The sequence below is a fragment of the Thecamonas trahens genome (genome assembly GCF_000142905.1).
Source record: "Thecamonas trahens ATCC 50062 unplaced genomic scaffold supercont1.6, whole genome shotgun sequence".
Classification (NCBI taxonomy): domain Eukaryota; order Apusomonadida; family Apusomonadidae; genus Thecamonas; species Thecamonas trahens.
Window position 1 is genome coordinate 225,472 of NW_013657674.1, and position 17,782 is coordinate 243,253.

General features: G+C 64.0%; 11 protein-coding genes across 11 annotated transcripts; 7 read left to right on the forward strand and 4 right to left on the reverse strand.

Moving 5' to 3' along the window:
* Positions 1-1,394: 1,394 nt before the first annotated feature.
* AMSG_01536 (uncharacterized protein) lies at positions 1,395-2,617 on the forward strand (the record flags this gene model as incomplete). The annotated part of the gene is made up of 1 exon (XM_013906133.1): positions 1,395-2,617. Exon 1 carries the CDS (start codon positions 1,409-1,411, stop codon positions 2,615-2,617), a length of 1,209 nt encoding a protein of 402 aa, XP_013761587.1. The 5' UTR covers positions 1,395-1,408.
* A 189-nt stretch (positions 2,618-2,806) lies between these two features.
* Positions 2,807-4,102, forward strand: AMSG_01537 (carrier protein). Its single transcript, XM_013906134.1, has 2 exons — positions 2,807-2,961; positions 3,229-4,102. Exons 1-2 carry the CDS (start codon positions 2,815-2,817, stop codon positions 4,036-4,038), a joined length of 957 nt encoding a protein of 318 aa, XP_013761588.1. The 5' UTR covers positions 2,807-2,814; the 3' UTR covers positions 4,039-4,102.
* AMSG_01538 (uncharacterized protein) lies at positions 4,043-4,544 on the reverse strand (the record flags this gene model as incomplete). The annotated part of the gene is made up of 1 exon (XM_013906135.1): positions 4,043-4,544. One exon carries the CDS (start codon positions 4,542-4,544, stop codon positions 4,185-4,187), a length of 360 nt encoding a protein of 119 aa, XP_013761589.1. The 3' UTR covers positions 4,043-4,184.
* Positions 4,545-4,893: 349 nt separating this feature from the next.
* Positions 4,894-7,420, reverse strand: AMSG_01539 (uncharacterized protein; the record flags this gene model as incomplete). The annotated part of the gene is made up of 3 exons (XM_013906136.1): positions 7,405-7,420; positions 5,439-7,058; positions 4,894-5,120 (listed from the first exon to the last, which is right to left on the reverse strand). Exons 1-3 carry the CDS (start codon positions 7,409-7,411, stop codon positions 4,894-4,896), a joined length of 1,854 nt encoding a protein of 617 aa, XP_013761590.1. The 5' UTR covers positions 7,412-7,420.
* A 299-nt stretch (positions 7,421-7,719) lies between these two features.
* AMSG_01540 (pescadillo) lies at positions 7,720-9,844 on the forward strand. Its single transcript, XM_013906137.1, has 2 exons — positions 7,720-7,760; positions 7,952-9,844. Exons 1-2 carry the CDS (start codon positions 7,734-7,736, stop codon positions 9,824-9,826), a joined length of 1,902 nt encoding a protein of 633 aa, XP_013761591.1. The 5' UTR covers positions 7,720-7,733; the 3' UTR covers positions 9,827-9,844.
* Positions 9,829-11,849, reverse strand: AMSG_01541 (CMGC/CK2 protein kinase). The gene is made up of 2 exons (XM_013906138.1): positions 11,791-11,849; positions 9,829-11,628 (listed from the first exon to the last, which is right to left on the reverse strand). Exons 1-2 carry the CDS (start codon positions 11,824-11,826, stop codon positions 9,871-9,873), a joined length of 1,794 nt encoding a protein of 597 aa, XP_013761592.1. The 5' UTR covers positions 11,827-11,849; the 3' UTR covers positions 9,829-9,870.
* A 234-nt stretch (positions 11,850-12,083) lies between these two features.
* On the forward strand, positions 12,084-12,862 carry AMSG_01542 (uncharacterized protein). The gene is made up of 2 exons (XM_013906139.1): positions 12,084-12,180; positions 12,689-12,862. The coding sequence occupies exons 1-2, from the start codon at positions 12,103-12,105 to the stop codon at positions 12,824-12,826; spliced, it is 216 nt and encodes a 71-aa protein (XP_013761593.1). The 5' UTR covers positions 12,084-12,102; the 3' UTR covers positions 12,827-12,862.
* A 70-nt stretch (positions 12,863-12,932) lies between these two features.
* On the reverse strand, positions 12,933-14,162 carry AMSG_01543 (TPR domain-containing protein; the record flags this gene model as incomplete). The annotated part of the gene is made up of 1 exon (XM_013906140.1): positions 12,933-14,162. Exon 1 carries the CDS (start codon positions 13,959-13,961, stop codon positions 12,933-12,935), a length of 1,029 nt encoding a protein of 342 aa, XP_013761594.1. The 5' UTR covers positions 13,962-14,162.
* Positions 14,163-14,551: 389 nt separating this feature from the next.
* Positions 14,552-15,820, forward strand: AMSG_01544 (actin family protein; the record flags this gene model as incomplete). The annotated part of the gene is made up of 1 exon (XM_013906141.1): positions 14,552-15,820. One exon carries the CDS (start codon positions 14,552-14,554, stop codon positions 15,818-15,820), a length of 1,269 nt encoding a protein of 422 aa, XP_013761595.1.
* A 131-nt stretch (positions 15,821-15,951) lies between these two features.
* Positions 15,952-16,696, forward strand: AMSG_01545 (uncharacterized protein; the record flags this gene model as incomplete). Its single annotated transcript, XM_013906142.1, has 2 exons — positions 15,952-15,992; positions 16,090-16,696. The coding sequence occupies 2 exons, from the start codon at positions 15,952-15,954 to the stop codon at positions 16,604-16,606; spliced, it is 558 nt and encodes a 185-aa protein (XP_013761596.1). The 3' UTR covers positions 16,607-16,696.
* A 179-nt stretch (positions 16,697-16,875) lies between these two features.
* AMSG_01546 (uncharacterized protein) lies at positions 16,876-17,673 on the forward strand. The gene is made up of 2 exons (XM_013906143.1): positions 16,876-16,923; positions 17,013-17,673. The coding sequence occupies exons 1-2, from the start codon at positions 16,883-16,885 to the stop codon at positions 17,479-17,481; spliced, it is 510 nt and encodes a 169-aa protein (XP_013761597.1). The 5' UTR covers positions 16,876-16,882; the 3' UTR covers positions 17,482-17,673.
* Positions 17,674-17,782: the final 109 nt, after the last annotated feature.

Here is a 17,782-nt window from a genome sequence, read left to right on the forward strand (position 1 = left end):
TAGCATCAGTAACAGCGCTCTTCTTACGACAGGCACGGGTTTCTCTCATCATGTGTGTATCGTCAAGTTCAAGGTTCGGGCGGCGCGCAACCTGCCTGTCATGGGCGAGGCGACTGGGCCTGCCGACGCCTATGTAGAGGTCAAGCTCGGCGATCAGCAGTTCGGAGAGACGGACATTGCGCGAAAGCCGTTGTCTTCATTTTTGGCAAAGTGAACTACTTTCGGCAGGAGGTGTCGGACGATGGTGATGTGCAGGACTCGCCACTGGAGCTCAAGTTTTGGGACCATGATCTTAATGATTTACACGTCATAGGCTCGGGCCGCATCGATCGGGAAGGGGAAGGGCGGAGGGGAAGGGGAAGGGCAGGGGGGGGGGCGTACATCTCAATGTCGGACGGGGTGGGTGTGGCCACCTCGAGTGGGGGCGTCGACTTGACAAACAGAGGCGCAGCAGACGACATGAAGGAGGCAGCAGCGGTGAAGAAAGGTGCTGTCAACAACCGTGTCTGTCGGCTGACGGTGGCGGTGGCGGTGGCGGTGGAGGCAGCGGTGGAGGCAGCGGCAGAGGTAGTGGCCAAGGTGGCCAGGGTGCTGGTAGAAGTGGTCAGATGGCCTATCACTGTGCGAGGTGGATAAAGGGTGTGGTAGAGGTGGGTGGACGCCGGCTGCGTGGAGGCGATGCGCCTGGGGCCGGATGCTATGCCTCGCTGTGTGCTCCTGGTGGTGGTCAGCGGCTGCAGCGGCAAAGACGACGAGTGACGCGCAGCGGGGCGGCCGGAGGAGAAGGCCAGACCGACTGCCCTTCGCCCGGCAGTCCACACAAGGACTGCGGCACGAGCCATGCTACCTCCACGCATCATCTTGCTTCCGCTCGTTTGCCTGCGAGTGCTGTGCCTCTCCTCCCCCTCCACCCCACCCCCACCCCGGTTCAACTCCTCTGCTTGCCCTCGGGCTCTCAACCCGCTACCGACCCGACTCGACTCGACTCGACTCGACTCGACGGGGGGTTCACCGATACGGTTCGACTCAGCACCATTGCCCCGATCGAGGTACTACAGGAGCTAGCAGTGGTCGGGGGGGGGGGGGGGGGGGGAGGGGGGAGGGTGTTTGATGCTTGCGAGATACACCGGATGCCATGATCGGATGCCAGATGCGTGTCGACAGCCTTGGCCTGGCCTCAGCGATGGGGTGTGGGGGAGCACATCATCGCAGCAGTCGATGATAATAACGGCCATAAACTGGGTGCTTGGGTCGGGATGGGGCTGCTGCTCGGTGGTAGGCCGGCCGAAGGGGCAACCAGCAGCTGGTGAAGAAGGGACGTTCGCGGGGAACAGTGGCGGCAGCAGTGGCGGCAGCAGGCACAGGAGAGGGGATGCCGGAGGGTACCTGACTCGAGAAGAGGTCGACCATGGCGCAGGTGCCCATACAGGGCGCACATGGTGTGCAGGGTGGTGGGACAGGAGGTGAGAGCCTCTCGGGTGCCTCCGCCCTTGACGCCCTCGACGCCCTCCTGGCCCAGCCGCTCCCCACCGTGACCGAGGACGATCTGTCGTCCCTGGCCCTGCCTCCACTCTCCGCCACTCCTGCTGCGCCTGCCTTGTTTGATCCGCCCACCTCGCCCGCCATGTCCAAAGAGCCCGTCATCCCTGCATTGTCTGCATCGCCGGTGGCTGCAGCCGGATCCGTCACATCCGCCACCACGGCGTCATCGCCCCTCATATCGTCCCTCTTTGCTGCACCGATTGCTGAACCGTCTGGGCCCCGGGCCATGGCTGCTGCACCCTCCAGCCCTCTTCTGACGGCTGCCGCTCCCGATGCGGGCTTTGCTGTCCCGCTCGAGTGGCCAGCGTTCCAGACACAGCCCAAGGCCCAACCCCAGGCCGCGGTCTCCACTCTGGCGCCGCAACTGCCACCGGCACGGGTTCTGGTTGAGCTCATCGGGCACGGCAATGTGCTTGATGTTGTGGTGCCCGACGTGCCGGACCACGTGGCGATGCGCCCGTCGGCAAAGGGCGTTCGCTTTGCCCAAGTCATCGAGTACTCGGACGGCGCTGTGGCCGACCTTCAGACCAAGGAGGACGAGCGACTGGCGCTCAAGCTCCAGCAGCAGCTCAACGGCCCGCCGATGTCTGACCGCGAGGCCCGCCGTGCCCGTCGCAAGGAGAAGAAGCGTGCTCGCGCCGCCGCAGCCGCAGCCACCGGCGCAATGCCTGCAGCGTCGGCTTCGCCAGCTCCGCCCGTTGCTGCTGCCGCTGATCTCTCTTCGGCCTCGTTTGAAGAGCTGAGCATCATTCTTGACACCTCGGCTGACATTGCCATCCTCGAAGCCGCCGCCCGCGAACTGGCGCGTCGCTCCGACGCTGCTGCCACTGCTGCCGCTGCGGCACCTACGGCTGCAGCACCTGTTTCCGGCATCCCTGTCGCCATGCCCGCCGCCACTGGCGCCGCATCGCAGCCCTCTCACGTCGCCCCATCGCCGCCTACCCCATCGACCACCTTGTCGCCATCTGGTGTCCACCTCCCTGAGTTCTGGGAAGAGCGGACCGCGCCTGATGGCCGCATTTACTACCTCAATCACAAGGATCGCTCCACCCATTGGAAGCCACCATCCGCATAAGCGATAAACCGTTCTCCCACCACGTCGCCCGAGTTGTCTCTCGGAACTGCCGTGACTGAAAGGATGACAGCCAAATTGAGTGCGATCCCTCGTCGCTGACCGCTCTGCTCAACTTCGGCAGGCACTCGTGGCGACCGGAGGGAACGCCACAGTTATGGGCTAGACCACCTTACTCACGGTTGCCCAAGGCATAGAGCATGGCGTCGCCTCCGTCTGAAGCTGGGCTGGTGCCCCCAACACCAGCGGTGGTCATTGCCCCGCCCGAGAGCTCGGCTGCGCCGCCCGAGAGCTACGCCGCTCGCGCCGCCAAGGACATTGTCGCCGGGAGCATAGGCGGCTGCTGTGTACGGCGACGTGGATCGAGGGGGGGGGGGGGGGGGGGGGGGGTAGGGTAAGGGAGGCGGAGGCAGGATGGCGGGAACTCACAGGACGAGAGGCTGTGCGTGGTGATGATGGACGTGATGCTGATGATCGACATGACAATGGACACGGTGCTGGGCATGATGATGGCGACAACATCGTCCTCGACTCGTACATCTACACCTGCGCATGCACTTGCTCCTCCTCGGGTTGCGGGCATGTGGCTGGGCATGGGCGATGTGAGAGGGTAGCTGACGGTCACGGGCTACCCGTTTGATCTGGTCAAGGTGCGGACGCAGGCGGCCGGGCCGGGCGCAGGCGGGACCTGGAGTATGCTGCGGCAGACGGTGGCGACCGAGGGCTTCCGCGGACTGTACAAGGGCATGGCATCGCCGCTGACGGGCATGCTCTCCATGAACGCACTCTGCTTCCTCACCTACGGCCAGGCCAAGTACGCGCTCAGGCCTGAGGGCTTTGACGAGGACAAGGACGAGCTGCCGCTGGCGTCGATCGCCATCGCCGGCGCCACCGTCGGTGCCATCCTCTCCTTTGTTGAGGGTCCCATCGACCTGGTCAAGACCAAGGTCATGCTCGAGGGCATGGGCAAGAAGACCTCGATCGGCTCGGGCGCCATGGCGCAGCGGATCTGGAAGGCCCACGGAGTCCGCGGCCTCTTCCAGGGTCTCACCGCCACGCTTCTTCGCAATACTCCGGCCAACTCGATGTATTTTGTCGCCTACGAGATCGTCCGCCGTGCCATGATCGAGCCCGGCGCCCCTGTCCCGGTCCATGTCTCCATCCTAGCCGGCGGTACCGCAGGCATCGCCTACACTGGCGCCCTCGGCTTTGACGTCATCAAGTCGAACATCATGTCTGACACCCTGCGCGGCGACAAGTACTCGGGCATCATCGACTGCGCCCGCAAGCTGTACGCCGCAGAAGGCGCCGGCGTCTTTGTCAAGGGCTGGGCCCCGTGCCTGCTGCGCGCCTTTCCGGGCAATGCCGCCCTCTTTGTCGGTCTCAACCTCACCTACAACTTGTTCGACATAGTCGGCTGGTGATGAGCATCACTGCTGCCATCTTTACCCGTCTCTTCTCCCCCCTCTCACTCTGACTGCCGATGCACCAGCTCGGAGGCGGCTGCAGTAAAGACCAGCGCATCTGCACAAATCGCAGAGCATGACGCGATGGACCCCCTCACCAAGAGCTAGCTCTTGTCCGTTGCAGGCACAGCGCCCGATGCGACGAGCTGCTCGGCAAGTTTGGGTGAGAGGGTGACCCTGATCGGACCGGCGATGTCACCGCCCAGGTTGAGCTTCTTGTGCGCGCCATCGCAGAGCGGATACGTGGCCGATGCCCAGCACCGACACAGCGAGAGCCGCTTGCCCTTGCCGATGTGTTCTTCCGTCAGCTGCACCTCATCGATCGCAGCCCTGACCCGCCTGCTGCCGTCCTCGCCCTTGCCTACGCTCTCGTTGTTGCCGCCCGCCGTGCTCGTCCTCGCCCGCACCGCCGCGGCGCCCATCACACGCTGCATCCCTGCTGCTCCCGTCTTGGCAACCTGCATTGCTCTCCGCAGCATGTTTGAGGTATGTCTGCCACTAGACGGGTGAGGGACTGACTCTGTCTCTGTCTCTGACCGATTGTTTCTTGGTGTCGCGTCGCCCCTCTGCCCGGCAAGCCCCACGTCGGCCAGCCATCCCCACGATTCAAGCACGTCTCTCCATGCTCGTCATGCTTGCCTCTGCCTTTGAGTGCTGCGTTTTAACAGGCGGACGACTGGGCGGTCTCGGGTAGCCGATCTGAGCAGGGTGCGATGGCGATGGAACCAGGTTAGTCGGTGGCGGGCGATGGGGCCAGTTCAGTCCGTGATGGGCGAAGACAGATGCTGGCATAGCGTGGCTTGGCAGCAGCGACTACTCGGCGGTGGCAGCGAGCCGAGCTGCGATGCAGTAGAGATCGTACTTGCCGGTGGCATCTGTGCCGTAGACAGCGAGGCAGGGCGAGCCGGCCTGCGCCACAAACACATCGGCGGTCGAGTCTTCGGCATGCTTGGCCTCCAACGTCTCGCCTGCCTCGAGCTGGGCGACGGCGAAGTCGGTGGGTGCCTTGCGGTGGAAGCACGCGTTGCAGGTGTCGGTCACTTTCGGCAGGCGCGCAGGGACGGGATGGGGACGGGGACGGGGACAGGATAGGATGAGTGGTACATGTGGTGTGAGAAGAGGAGGGGAGGAAGAGATGGGCGCAATTGTACGTACTTTGTGTAAAGTAAAGTGCTGCATATGGTGTCCGCTGTTCACGTGCGGGTGTGTTCGGCATCCATGTGGTGGCGACCCAAGGCAATGACGCCGACTCGCCGCACATGTCGTCATCCGATTGGGTGACGTAAGAGGGACACCTTCATTGGGCGATTACGGCACTCATCCTGCAACCCGCATGAGTCCTGAGGCGAGGTTGGCACGGTTGCGCAGCTTGATCGACCGCTGCTTGAACTCGTGGGCCTCGAGGTATTCCTCGCGCTCGGCGGCCGAGTACTTTGCGCTCTCCTCGACCATAACCTTGGCCAGGAGATCGTCGTAGAAAGCCTTGACCTTGGCGAGGCGCGGGTTAGCCGCAGCGTATGCGTGGAGTCTCTTGAGTTGCTCCACAGAGATGACATTGTTTTCGGCCTCACAGTCCATGAGCTGGTCAGTTGCCAGCATCATGGGCGACTTGGCCGCGTCTTCTGGCGACTCGACAAACGGCTCGGGCTCGGCCGGCTTGGCCGGCTCGGCTGGCTCAGCCGGCTCGCTGGACGGCAAAGGAACTCCTGGGGCGGATGCAGGTTTGGTGGATGCAGGCTTGGCGGGTGCAGGCTTAGCCGACGCAGGCTTGGCCGGCGCGGGCTTGGCCGGCGCAGGCTTGGGCGACTTGGCGGGTGCAGGCTTGGCCGGCGCAGGCTTGGCCGACGCAGGCTTGGCGGGTGCAGGCTTGGCCGGCGCAGGCTTGGGCGACTTGGCGGGTGCAGGCTTGGCTGGCGCAGGCTTGGGCGACTTGGCGGGCGCGGGCGGGAGCGGATCGTCCGGCTTGGCCTCTGCCTCTGCCTCTGCCTCTGCCTCTGCCTCAGCCGCAGCCTCTGCCTCAGCCGCAGCCGCAGCCTCAGCTTCCGCCTCAGCCTCAGCCTTGGCCTCGGCCTCAGCCTTGGCCTCAGCCTTGGCCTTGGCCTCGGCCTTGGCCTCGGCCTCAGCCTTGGCCTTGGCCTCGGCCTCAGCCTTGGCCTTGGCCTCGGCCTCAGCCTTGGCCTTGGCCTCGGCCTCTTCGGCAGCGCGGATGACTTCGAGTGCGGCCGGGTTGGCCTTACGCTCGCGTCGCGACGGACGGCGCCGACCCTTGCGCGAGGCGGCCGCTGACGTCTTTTCCTTCGAGGCCGAGAGATCCAGGTCGCGCGGCTGGGCAGACTTGTTGGCCAACGACGGCGGCGGACTACCCATCATGCCGGGAATGCCCATGGGCGGGCCACCACCCATCGGCCCGCCCATCGGAATGTTGAGGCCGGCAACCCGGTCGGCGACAGACTTGCGGCGGCCGGCGCGTGCGTGTCCACCGGGGACTCCGAGGCCGCCAGCCGGCGGCGAGCTGCCAGGCGGGCCCATCATCGGCAGGTTGAGGCCAGCAACCCGGTCAAGGACCGAGCCGCGGCGACCCTTGCGCGGACCCGGCTTGGGCGAGCTATCCTCGGCCGACGCAGCCGCAGCAGGCTCGGGCGTCGCCTCGCGCGATGGCGTCGGGCTCTTCCGCCGCGGTGGCGCGCCACCCGGTACCATCATCGGAATGCCACCCGGCGGCACACGCGACGAGATATCCTGCGAGCTCGGCCGCGAGCCAGGCTTGCCCGGCTTGGCCGGCTTGGGTCCACCTGGCGACGGCTTGGCCGGCTTGGCCCCGGTTGGCGGCGGCTTGGCCCCGGCCGGCGGCGGCTTGGCTGGCTTTGGCCCGGCCGGCGACGGCTTCCCGGTCTTGGTCGGCTTGGTGGGCTTGGCCCCAGCCGGAGGCGGCTTGGCCGGCTTGGCCCCGGGCTTTCCGGGCTTCGGCGGAGGCGACCCTACCGCAGCCACGCAGGGCCAGACAAACGCCACACTCGGGTGAGTCGCACAACGCACCCAGGAGCACACATTGGTCAAGGAAGGCATGCTTGCGAGTCTTGACAGCATGTGCACGGCCTTGGCAGCGAGCCAGGGGCGGTGCGGACCAAGGCCAAAAAATGGCCCAACAGCCAGCGCACGCACAGGGAACAGGCGACATGGGCATGGTCTGGCGGGAGGACGAGGATGACTCTCAGCCAGAATTACGGACGGAAAAAGGGGGGGAAGGGGGTCACTGAGGGACCATCACAAGTGCAGACCAGGAACAGACAACATCACCAACCACCTCATCTCTGCCTAACCTACCCGACATGTGAAGGAGAGGACTGCCACCCGCTCGCCCTGGCAAGCCCAAACAGCGTGCCCGTCGTCAGTTCCTGCCGTTCTTCGAGCGAATTGAGCGAATTGGAATGGCCCAATAATGGGGTTCCCCCCCCCCCCTCCGCCACACAGGTGCCACCCGCCGCCGACCAACCGTCACCCGCCGACCGCCCCCCCCCCCCCCTCCTTTCCCCAAACTCTCTAATCATCTCCACATCACCTTCACCTCCCCCCCCTCCCCCCTCCCTCTCCCCCTCCCTTCAGTTGCCACCGACACCCTCACCTAGCCACACCCGACTTGAAGGACCACCACCATGGCACCCAAGCTCCGTAACAAGAAGGTACGCTCTAGCCTTGCCCTCCACTCCCTCCCCTCTCAGATGGCACCCTTTCCAGCTGCCAACTAGCCTTCACCCTTGGGTTGCCGGCGGAGGATGGAGCCATCCTGGGCCATCCACCGAGGCGGCGAGCAAAGTGGAGCGGGAGAGACGGGATACTCACAGGCGGAGGGCAAACTGGGACGGAGGGATAGGGCGACACGTTCGCTCGCAAGTACTTTACGCGGACCAAGGCGATGCGCAAGCTCGGGCTGTCTGTGGGCAACTTCCGGCGGCTCTGCATCCTCAAGGGCGTCTTTCCGCGGGCGCCCAAGGGCTCGGGCTCGTCGAGCCAGGTCTACTACCTGGCCAAGGACATCAAGTTCCTGGCCCACGATCCCCTGCTGCAGTCATTCCAGAAGGAGCACCGGCATTTCAAGCAGATGAAGTCTGCGCTCGGAGTGCGCGACTTTAAGAAGCTCAACGAGCTCGTGGCACGGCGGCCGTCGATCTCGGTCTCGCACATCATCCGCGAGCGGTACCCGACGTTTGTGGACGCCATCCGCGACCTGGACGACGCGCTCTCGCTCATGTTCCTCTTTGCCTCGGTCGAGCGGCTGCACTACCGCTACCAGCCTGCGCTCCTCTCGTCGATCGAGTTCAGCACCCTGCACTTTCTCAACTACGTCGTCAAGACCTCGTCACTGAAGAAGGTCTTCATCTCCATCAAGGGCATCTACTACCAGGCCGCCATCATGGGCCAGAACGTGACGTGGATTGTGCCGCACCGCGCCAAGGTCGACACCGAGCTCATTGTCAACCACACCATTCTGCACTCGTTTGTTCAGTTCTACGACACCCTGCTCAAGTTTGTCAACTTTAAGCTCTACGCCACGAAGGAAATGCCGTACCCGCCCGAGGTCTCCGAGACGCTCCGCGCCGGCGATGCTATGCTTGACATCTTCAACGTCGAGGCGGCAGCAGCCGACGATGGTGGCATGTCTCCGGCTGAGAACGCTGTGTCCGAGGAGGCAGCGGCGTCCGAGGCCCCGATCACCGACGACGACATGCGGTCGCGCATCGACTCGCTCCGCGCCACCATCGAGTCGCGTGCCGAGGAGGAGAGCGCGCTGGTGGCGGCAACCGGCGGCAAGGACGACGAGAACGAGCTCGACGAGTTTGAGGAGGACGATGAGGACGAGGAGGCGCGCGTGAAGCGGCTCGCCGCCCGCCAGGCCAAGAAGGCGCGCCAGCGCAAGAAGTGCCTCTTTGCCGGCCTCAACATCTGGCTCAACCGCGAGACGCCCGTCGACTCGCTCCAGTTTGTGGTCAAGGCGCTCAAGGGCGAGGTGGCGTGGGAGACGCACCCCGCGCCGGCCTTTGCCCTCGACTCGCCGCGCATCACCCACCACATCATCGACCGTCCGATGGCGGGCAAGACCATCGCCGGTCGCGTTTACGTCCAGCCGCAGTGGGTCTACGACTCGGTCAACGCCGGCTTCCTCCTCCCCACCGAGTGGTACGCGCCCGGTGCCGCCCTTCCGCCGCATCTCTCGCCGTTTGAGGAGTACGCCGAGGGCGACCACGTGCCCGACCAGTACAAGGTCATCACCGACCTCAAGAACGAGCTCTTTGCCTCGGAGGAGGTCAAGGCCAAGCTGGCCGCCAAGGCCAAGGCCAAGGCCCTCGAGGAGGCCCGCGCCACCGGCATTCTCTCGCTCGATGATGCCCAGCGCGAGCAGGTCTATTCGGAAGAGCTCCTTGCCGAGCAGCTCGGCATCCCCTATACCCGCTGGGCCAAGATGTCCGAGGAGGAGCGCGAGGCCGTCGTCAAGAACGCGGCCGAGCCCATCGGCCCGAGTCACTCGGACGATGACGCTGCGCCCGCCGGCGACAAGACCAAGGCCAAGCGCAAGCGCGTGTCCAAGCAGCAGACCCGCTCCGTCGATGACAACCTCGACACCATCATGCTCTCCAAGAATAAGCGCCGCAAGTACAACTCAGTCATCAACAAGCGTGAGTCGCGGAAGCGCAAGGCCGACATGCTCGCCTCCCGCAAGGCTGCGCTGGAGGCCAAGGCCAACAAGTAAAACAAGCTCCTGAAATCCGTTCTCATCACCCGCCTCTCACTTTACTACAACGGTGGAGCGGCCTCGATCTCGTTGCGAACAGGGTCGAAGAACGGCGAGGCCAGCGCCTGGGTCGCCGTCCACCGCGACTCGTGGTCGCAGGTGAGGAGGCCGGCGACAAGCTCAAAGCCGGCTGGGTCCGCCATGTGTGCGTTCTTGGGCGTGACGCGGTCCTCCCACGCCACCGCAGGGTGCCCACGGAGGAGCTCGAGCTCTTCCTCAAGCAGGTGCACGCCCATGCGGTACTTGTCGAGGTAGGCAAACATGACGTCCGACGACACAACTTCGGTGATGGCCACCAACTGGTTGAGCCACGAGCCGCGCGCCCGGATGAACGGGTTCCGCCCGTCCGACGGGAGGAAGAGCATGGCGGCGAGCGTGCACCCGATGGCCCAGATGTCGACCGGCGGGCCGTAGAGGTCGTACCGAAGACAGAGCTCCGGTGCCTTGTAGCAACGCGTGCCGAGCGGACCATAGTTGGGCACGCCCGGCTGCCACCGCGCGGCAAGACCCCAGTCGGCGAGCCGAAACTGCGTAGTCTGCGGGTTGTACAGGACGTTCGACGGCTTAATGTCGAGGTGGAGGATGTTGAGCGAGTGCGTGTACTCGACAGCCTTGAGCAGCTTGTACATGTAGACGCGCGCCGTACGCAAGTCGATCTGCGCAAACAGATCGCGGTGCGAAATCGACGACACAAACTCAAACACCATGGCGTCGTCGCGGTACTCCTCGTCCTCGATCACCGCCGTGCAGAGCAGCCGCACAATGTTCGGCCCCGACCGGACCGCCATCAGCATCTCCACCTCGCGCGCAATCTTGCGCTCCAAATCGCGCGTCTTCTTGAGCATCTTGAGAACAACCTCGGACGAGTCACGGGTGTCGACCGCCTTGAACACTGCCCCAAACTTGCCCTCGCCCACCTTGTCGCCACACACGTAGTGGTCACCGTTCTCCCACACGAGCTCAAATGGCTCTGGTGGGTCAAGCTTGCCGGCAAGCAGCAGGCCGACTCCATCCTTGACCCGCACAAGCGTCCGCACCTCGAACATGGCCAGCTCGTGCGGCTCAAACTCGGTGGCAATAAAGTTGTCCCACGAGCTCGTCGGCCCGGCCTTGTGGATGCCGTTGATGCCGATGCCGAACCGCGGAAACTCGGTCGACTCCAGGCACCGGTAAAGGTCCGGCAGGCCTGGGTGCGACGCCGTCCCCGACTGGTACGACCGGTACTTGCCGATCGTGACGCGCAAGTCAGGGTACAGCACCAGCAGCTCGCCGGGCGATGAGGCCGTGAGCTCAAGCACAGTCTTGAGCACGTGACCCGACGAGACCAGGTACGCCGTCGGCGACACAAGCACAATCTCGGCCTTGACAGACACCGTCTCGCCGGCCTTGCCCGCCGGCGACGAGAACTTGAGCTTTTTGCGGCCCACCCGCGCGAGCACCCCAGTCTTGCAGCCTCCGGCCCTCTGGCTTCCCTTCCTCTTCCGCTTGCCGCTGCCCTCCCCATTGTCGCATTCCTCATCGCACGCCTTGGGCGTTGCGCTCATCCGCATCTCTGCCGTCCCAGCTGCCTTGGCGTCAAAAGCCGCCGCCAGTGCCTTGGCCTTTGGCGTGGCAAACGTCTCCGCCGCCCAACCGAGACCGGCCTCGGTTGCCAGGTCGTGCAGCTCAATGTTCCACGCAGACGCCATGTACTCCAAACATGATCTTCCCACATTGCGCCGGTCGCCCAGTGTGCCTCGTGGGTCGCCCAGTCCCACCACCTGCCCCAGCCCATGGTTCCTCACCCGTACGTGAGTCGTCGCTGCTGTCCCTCTCCGCCCTGCCGACTTGGCCACTCTCTCCCCCCCCCCCCCACGGCCCCTCCCGCCCCCTCCCCCTTCCCCTCCCCTCCCCACCCCTTCCTTCCCCCCCTCTCCACCTACCAGCAGTCTGCGGGTCTTGCGCGTCCCCGACGACATCCTTGTTCCCCTTCCACGAGCGGTGTACTTGTCCGTCTCCCCTTCCACCGCGCGCCTTGTTTGCTAAGCCGTCGTGGCGGTGACGACCACCGGCCAAATGACAACCAATAGCAATCGATGGCAATGCCGTGACTGTTGCAACGTCCCAACCAAATCGCCTTTCACCCAGCCACGCAGCAGTCACCCGCTGGCCAGCTGGTCTCCACCAACGCCACCGGGAGGAGGACGGTCCCTGAACGAGACGAGACGGACAGACACTCAACTGTTTGTCACATCATGGACTCGTTCAAGTCGTTTGTGGAGGGCCTTGTGTCCAAGCCGAACATGGTTCCTGCTCGCCAGGCTGCTATCCAGGTACGTGCCCTGCATTGGCTGTGCCACCCCCCTCCCGAGATGGCCGCCTCTCACCACCGCCGCGCCGTCCCTTCCAATGGCCAAAAATATTGTCCCGCCCCTCCCCCTCCCCGCCTGCCCTTCTCCAGTCCGTCCTGCCTGCAGGCTCGCCCTCTGCACCTTGACCTGCAGAGGAGTTCTTCTTCTGTTTATCCTGCAGTACTTTCCCGCTTCTCCTTTCATCCCCTCCCCCTCCCTCCCCCCATCCTTGCGTCCGCGACTGCCGCGCTGATCACGATCGCTCGCGCGACCAGCCGAAGGCCAGCCAGCTGGCCAAAGTCAACCGGCCCCGACTCTGCCCGTCTCCGCCTGACTTTGTCCTGCCCCTACCCTTGGCTGGACTGCCTTGGCCGCCCGCCCGTCCTACCCTCTTTGCTCCTCTTGCCACCTTCCCCCCCCCCCCCCCCACACACTCCGCCCTTGCGTACTCAACTCACCCACCCCCCCTCCCCCCTTCCCCACCCCACAGGCCGCTCATGTCCCGACGTACATGAAGGGCTCGGGTGCGCGCGTCATCTCGACCTCGATGGGCCTCGCTGCCCTCGGCGGCATCGTCGTCTCGGTCGGCATGCTCAACCTCGCGTTCGGCAAGGGCAAGAAGGAGTAAGAAGCCTGCAGACGGATAAACGCTGTTCCACCCCCCCCCCCACCCCACCACCCCCCCCAACCACACACACACACACACATCCTTGGTGCGACGTTTCATCCTCCTGCTACTCATCGCTGTCGCTGCCATCCATATCGCCGTCGCGGCTGGTGTCGATAACCGAGAGCGCGGCGTGGATCGAGTCCTCGTCGGCGGCGGCGGCGGTGAGGAACGGCTCCATCGACAGACCCGAGGCCTCGAGTGCCGCCTGGGTCTCGGCAAGCCGCTGGTTGAGAGCCTCGTCAAAGTCCTTGTCGCGGACGTTGAGCGCCGACGCGATGGTGCGGGCGCGGAGCAAATGCTCGGCGGCCGAGTCCCACTGGTCGGTAGACATCTCGCAGATGGCGGCAAGGAACCAGGCCTCGACCGAAGCCTGGTCGATTTCCAGCGCCGAGGCCAGAACCTGCAGTGCCTTGTCGTACGATTTGAGCTCCATGTACAGCTGTGCGGCAGCGATCTGCAGCTCGGACGACGGCTTCTCGTCGATCGGCAGCGCCGACCAGAGGTTGGCCGAGGCATCGAGCGCGGCCTCGGCATCGTCGTTGCGGCACTGCGAAATGCGCATCGACGCTACCGACTGCAGCGCCTCGTAGTTGGTCTCGTCGGTCTCGACTGCAAGCTGCAGCAGGCGCTCGCACTCGGACTCGGCGTTGTCCTCCTCGCACGCATCGGTGAGGTAAATGTCAGCCATCGAGACAAAGGCGTTGGAGATCTGTCGCCGAAGCTCGCCAGCCTCGACCTCGTTGCCGGCAGCCTCGACCGCCGCAAGCTCCTGCTGCATGATGGCCACCCCGCGCGAGTAGTAGCTCACAGCATCGGAGCCTGCCGAAAGCTGACCCATGTACATGAACCGCGCCGGCGAGCCGCCTTCGGGCGCCACCTCGATCGCCCGCTTGAAGGCCTCGATGGCGTTTGTGGCGTCGCCAACCTCGAGCATGACCTCGCCCAGCAGCTCCAAAACGGCCACCGAGTCGGGCGCCTCGTCACGGGCACGCAGCACAAACTTGAGTGCCGCATCCGGCTTCATTCCAGCCATACATGCCTCTGCATGCCCCAATAGCTTGGCCACATTGGCACTGACCTCATCTGCGGCCATGGCTGTCGCACAACCAACTCGCGTAGTCCGGAGATGGATGCCAATTGGATCCGTGCCGAGTCTTCCTGGCGCGGACAAAGGGGCGGTTGGCCAAGGGGATGGACAACAGGTGGCTCACGTGTAGTAAGCACAAACAAGAGAGTGAAGAGAGAGAGCAGCCGGTGGTTGTGGTGCTTCCTTCCCTGCCTTTGGATGCGGCGGATGTAGTTGAGTGGTACCCGCCCCCTCCTTCTCCCCCTCCCCCCCCCCCCCCCTTCCCCCACACGCCTAGTCCTGCTGATGACTGACCTCCATGTTAGCTACAACACCAGCTACCACGTTCGATATGCTGCGACTTTGGACAGTATCTTCTTCTTCTGCTGCTGCTGCTACTTCTGCTGCTAATGTCATCCCATCGTGTTCACATCATCCAGCCCTGGTAATCGAGCATCAGCTCATGCTGTGGCTCTTGCCTGACCACCTCTGGCTCGACTGGCTCAGCCTCACCTCATCTCACCTCACCTCACACTGACAAACACACTCTCACACACTCACACTCACACACACCGCACTGTGTATACTCTCTCTTCACCACCTCCGACACACTACACATGGCTGCACCGTCAGCCGTGGCGGCGGCACAGGCAGCGCTGGACTCGCTCGGCAGCACAGCGACGACCACGCTGGTGGTGGACAATGGCGGTGGGAGCATCAAGGCAGGACTGGTTGGAGCGGATGGCACGCCGGTGATGGTGCCCAACGTGGCGGCCAAGCCGCATGCTGTCCGCAGGTCATACGTCGGCGCTGAGGTTGCCGAGGCCACCAATCGCAATCGCCTCTACCTCCGCCGCCCCGTCGATCGCGGCTACGTGACCAACTGGAACTTGGAGACCCGCATCTGGTCGCATGTACTCCGCGATACAGGCGCCGATCCGAGCGCGTCGACCTTGCTCATGCTCATGCCCATGTTTGCCCCGCCGTCAATCGCCGTCGATGCCGTCGAGACGCTGTTCGAGGATCTCGGCTTTGCCGCCCTCGCCCTCTCCACCCCGCCAGCCATGGTGGGCCGCGACTATATGGCCCGGACTGGCGAGCCCGGATGCCTTGTTCTCGATGCCGGCTTCTCGTTCACCCACGCTCTGCCGTTCTTTGGAGGCACACCGGTCACGTCGGCCGTCCGCCGCCTCGATCTCGGTGGGAAGGCCCTGTCCAACCATCTTGCGGCGCTGCTGTCGTACCGGACCGTCGACCTCCGCCGCGACCCCATGCTGGTCACCCACATCAAGGAGACTTGCTGCACCGTTGCCTCTGACTACTTGAGTGTCGTCAAGGGCCTCTCTGGCGACGGGCCGGCCTCACCCGGCGAGCTCCGCAACTCGCTCACCGCCCGCTACCTCTTGCCCAACTACACGACCGTGAGAGAAGGGCGGATGCTGGCCGACTCTGAAGACGATCCGGAAAACATGCAGGTTCTGCGCTTTGCCCTCGAGCGCCTCTCGGTCCCCGAGCTGCTCTTCCACCCGTCCGATGCCGGCCTTGACGAGTGCGGCGTCCACGAGCTGATCGCGGACGCCGTCGCCGCTACCCCGCAGCTCATGCGTATCCCGCTCTACAACAACATCATCGCCGTCGGCGGCTCGACTCTCTTTCCAGGCTTTCTCCCGCGCCTCGAAGCCGACCTCCGCCCGCTTGTCGAAGCCTCGTATGACCTTACCCTCCATCGCCCGCCGCCTCAAGAGTCTGCCATCGATCACGCCTGGCACGCCGCCTCACGCTTCGCCGCCTCGCCAGCCTTCAGCGACCACATCGTCACACAGGCCCAGTTTGCCGAAGAGGGCTTTTCTCGCATCGAGTCGTTCTTCCTCGATCTCGCGCTGTAGCCATCCATCCATTGCACCTCCGCGCCCGCACCCGCACTCCAGCCGGCCGCAGCTACTCACACCCGCCCCACTTCATATCACCCAACTACCCCCCTCCCCCACACACACCACACACACATACACACCAGATTATGTTCCACTCCTACCACGCCGCCTTTCTCGTCGAGGCACCGTACGCCCCCCTCCGTCCCCTACCCTGCTCCCCGGCGTCTCGGCCATCGTCAGCCACTCACCCACCGCACACCACATCACGGCATCGGCATGGACAGTAAGACCAAGGTGGCCAAGGCGCTGGCTCGGATCGCAGAGGATACGCCTGGAGCTGTCTATCGCGGCATTGCCAAGCCCAAGCCTGAGCACGTTGTCAGCGTCTCGTTCTACACCCGATGCTGCAAGTGGCTTGATGAGGCGAGCTTCACTGTTGTGCCGGTCGAGCATGACCGGGGCTCCTCGTACATCATGGCCTACGCCGAGTCGACCAACTTTTGCTGCTCGTGGTGTCCCTCGTGCATCCGATCATGCTTTGCCTGCTGCGACTTTGATGACTGGGGCAAGAACGAGGCCCACATCCGCGCCATCGTCGATGGTCTCAAGTACGCCACTACAGAGCTCCACGCCGAGCGCGGCGGCGACGCTGACGATCTCCGTGCCCTCTTCGATCGCTCCTCCAAGGCTGCCTATACATATCGCGGCATCAGTGACAACACCACCACTGCTACCGCCACTACCTCGGCTTCGGCCACGGCATCAGCCGCTTCAAACTCCTCGTTGTCATCGTCCTCCTGATCGTCCTGCACTATCCACAGGATCCAGTAGAGCACGTCATAGCGCATAACCGTGGATTAATGGCCCCATAATTGCATCACAGCCTTCTCCTGCCGCTGCCTCTGCCCGTGTCACCGTTCACGATGCTTTGACTTCACCGCTGACCGGACTTGCAGCAGATATGATGACGTGCTCATGGCGCAAGCACGCGCAGGCACTGACCAGCAATACAGCGCATGGCACACTCCCTCACCCGGACACAGAGTCTGTTGTTGCACCCACACTCGACTCCCAATCATGTTCCACTCATATCGTGCCGTGTACCAGGTCGCCGCTCCGTATGTTGAGCCACAGAGCGGGCGGGAGAGTGAGCTTGGAGGCGGCCGGCGGACGAGGTGATAGCGACTCACGACCAGCTCGACCGCAGGAAGGAGACGGTGGCAAGCGTGATCAACTCGAACATAGAGAGCATTCCCAAGGTAGTTAATGATGGTATGACAGAAGACCGGAGCCGAAACTCGATCATCGTCAATGCTCGGTTCTACACGGCCTCGTGCAAGTGGCTCGACACCGGACGGTTCGAGATGGTGGACACTCGAGGCGGAGAGACCCTCATCCTGGCCTACGCAGAGTCGACCAACTTTTGCTGCTCGTGGTGTCCCTCGTGCATCCGATCTTGCTTTGCCTGCTGCAACTTTGACGACTGGGGCAAGAACGAAGCCCACATCGATGACACCGTTGCTCTGCTCGCCCAACAAGGTGGTGCAACTAAGCTGATGGGCGCCCGTGGCGGCGATCTGGACGACCTCCTGTCGGCCGTCTCCTCCTCAGATGGTGTCTACACCTTTTCCGACAGCAGCGATGCCGTGCCCGACTATGGCTCGACATCGCAATAGTCGCATCGCAAGCCACCTGCTGACGCCTAGCCAAGTAGACCGGCATGTTGCCATCGTCGTCTTTGCCACCTGGCCAGTTTGTCAATATCAACCATCAATGTAGCACCATGTTTGGTATTTCCTATACATGACTCGAACTCTCCGTCATCGCCCTCTGGATGCCCGCATCCATCAAACCGCAGACGTCACGTGTCCACGTCAAGTGGCAGCAGCCATCTTCCACCCCACCCCCACCCCCCACCTCACCCCACCCCCACCGCCACCCGGGCCCACTGCCTACGAGCCCTTCCCTCCACATCCA

Coding starts and splice junctions, on each gene's coding strand:
- AMSG_01540 (XM_013906137.1), top strand. CDS start 7,734: ATGGCACCCAAGCTCCGTAACAAGAAG. Junction 7,761..7,951: donor CCAAGCTCCGTAACAAGAAG/GTACGCTCTAGC, acceptor ACGGAGGGATAG/GGCGACACGTTCGCTCGCAA.
- AMSG_01541 (XM_013906138.1), bottom strand. CDS start 11,826: ATGTCGTCGGGGACGCGCAAGACCCGCAGACTGCTG. Junction 11,629..11,790: donor GCAAGACCCGCAGACTGCTG/GTAGGTGGAGAG, acceptor GGGCTGGGGCAG/GTGGTGGGACTGGGCGACCC.
- AMSG_01542 (XM_013906139.1), top strand. CDS start 12,103: ATGGACTCGTTCAAGTCGTTTGTGGAGGGCCTTGTGTCCAAGCCGAAC. Junction 12,181..12,688: donor CTCGCCAGGCTGCTATCCAG/GTACGTGCCCTG, acceptor CCCACCCCACAG/GCCGCTCATGTCCCGACGTA.
- AMSG_01537 (XM_013906134.1), top strand. CDS start 2,815: ATGGCGTCGCCTCCGTCTGAAGCTGGGCTGGTGCCCCCAACACCAGCG. Junction 2,962..3,228: donor GGAGCATAGGCGGCTGCTGT/GTACGGCGACGT, acceptor GTGAGAGGGTAG/CTGACGGTCACGGGCTACCC.
- AMSG_01546 (XM_013906143.1), top strand. CDS start 16,883: ATGTTCCACTCATATCGTGCCGTGTACCAGGTCGCCGCTCC. Junction 16,924..17,012: donor GTGTACCAGGTCGCCGCTCC/GTATGTTGAGCC, acceptor GCTCGACCGCAG/GAAGGAGACGGTGGCAAGCG.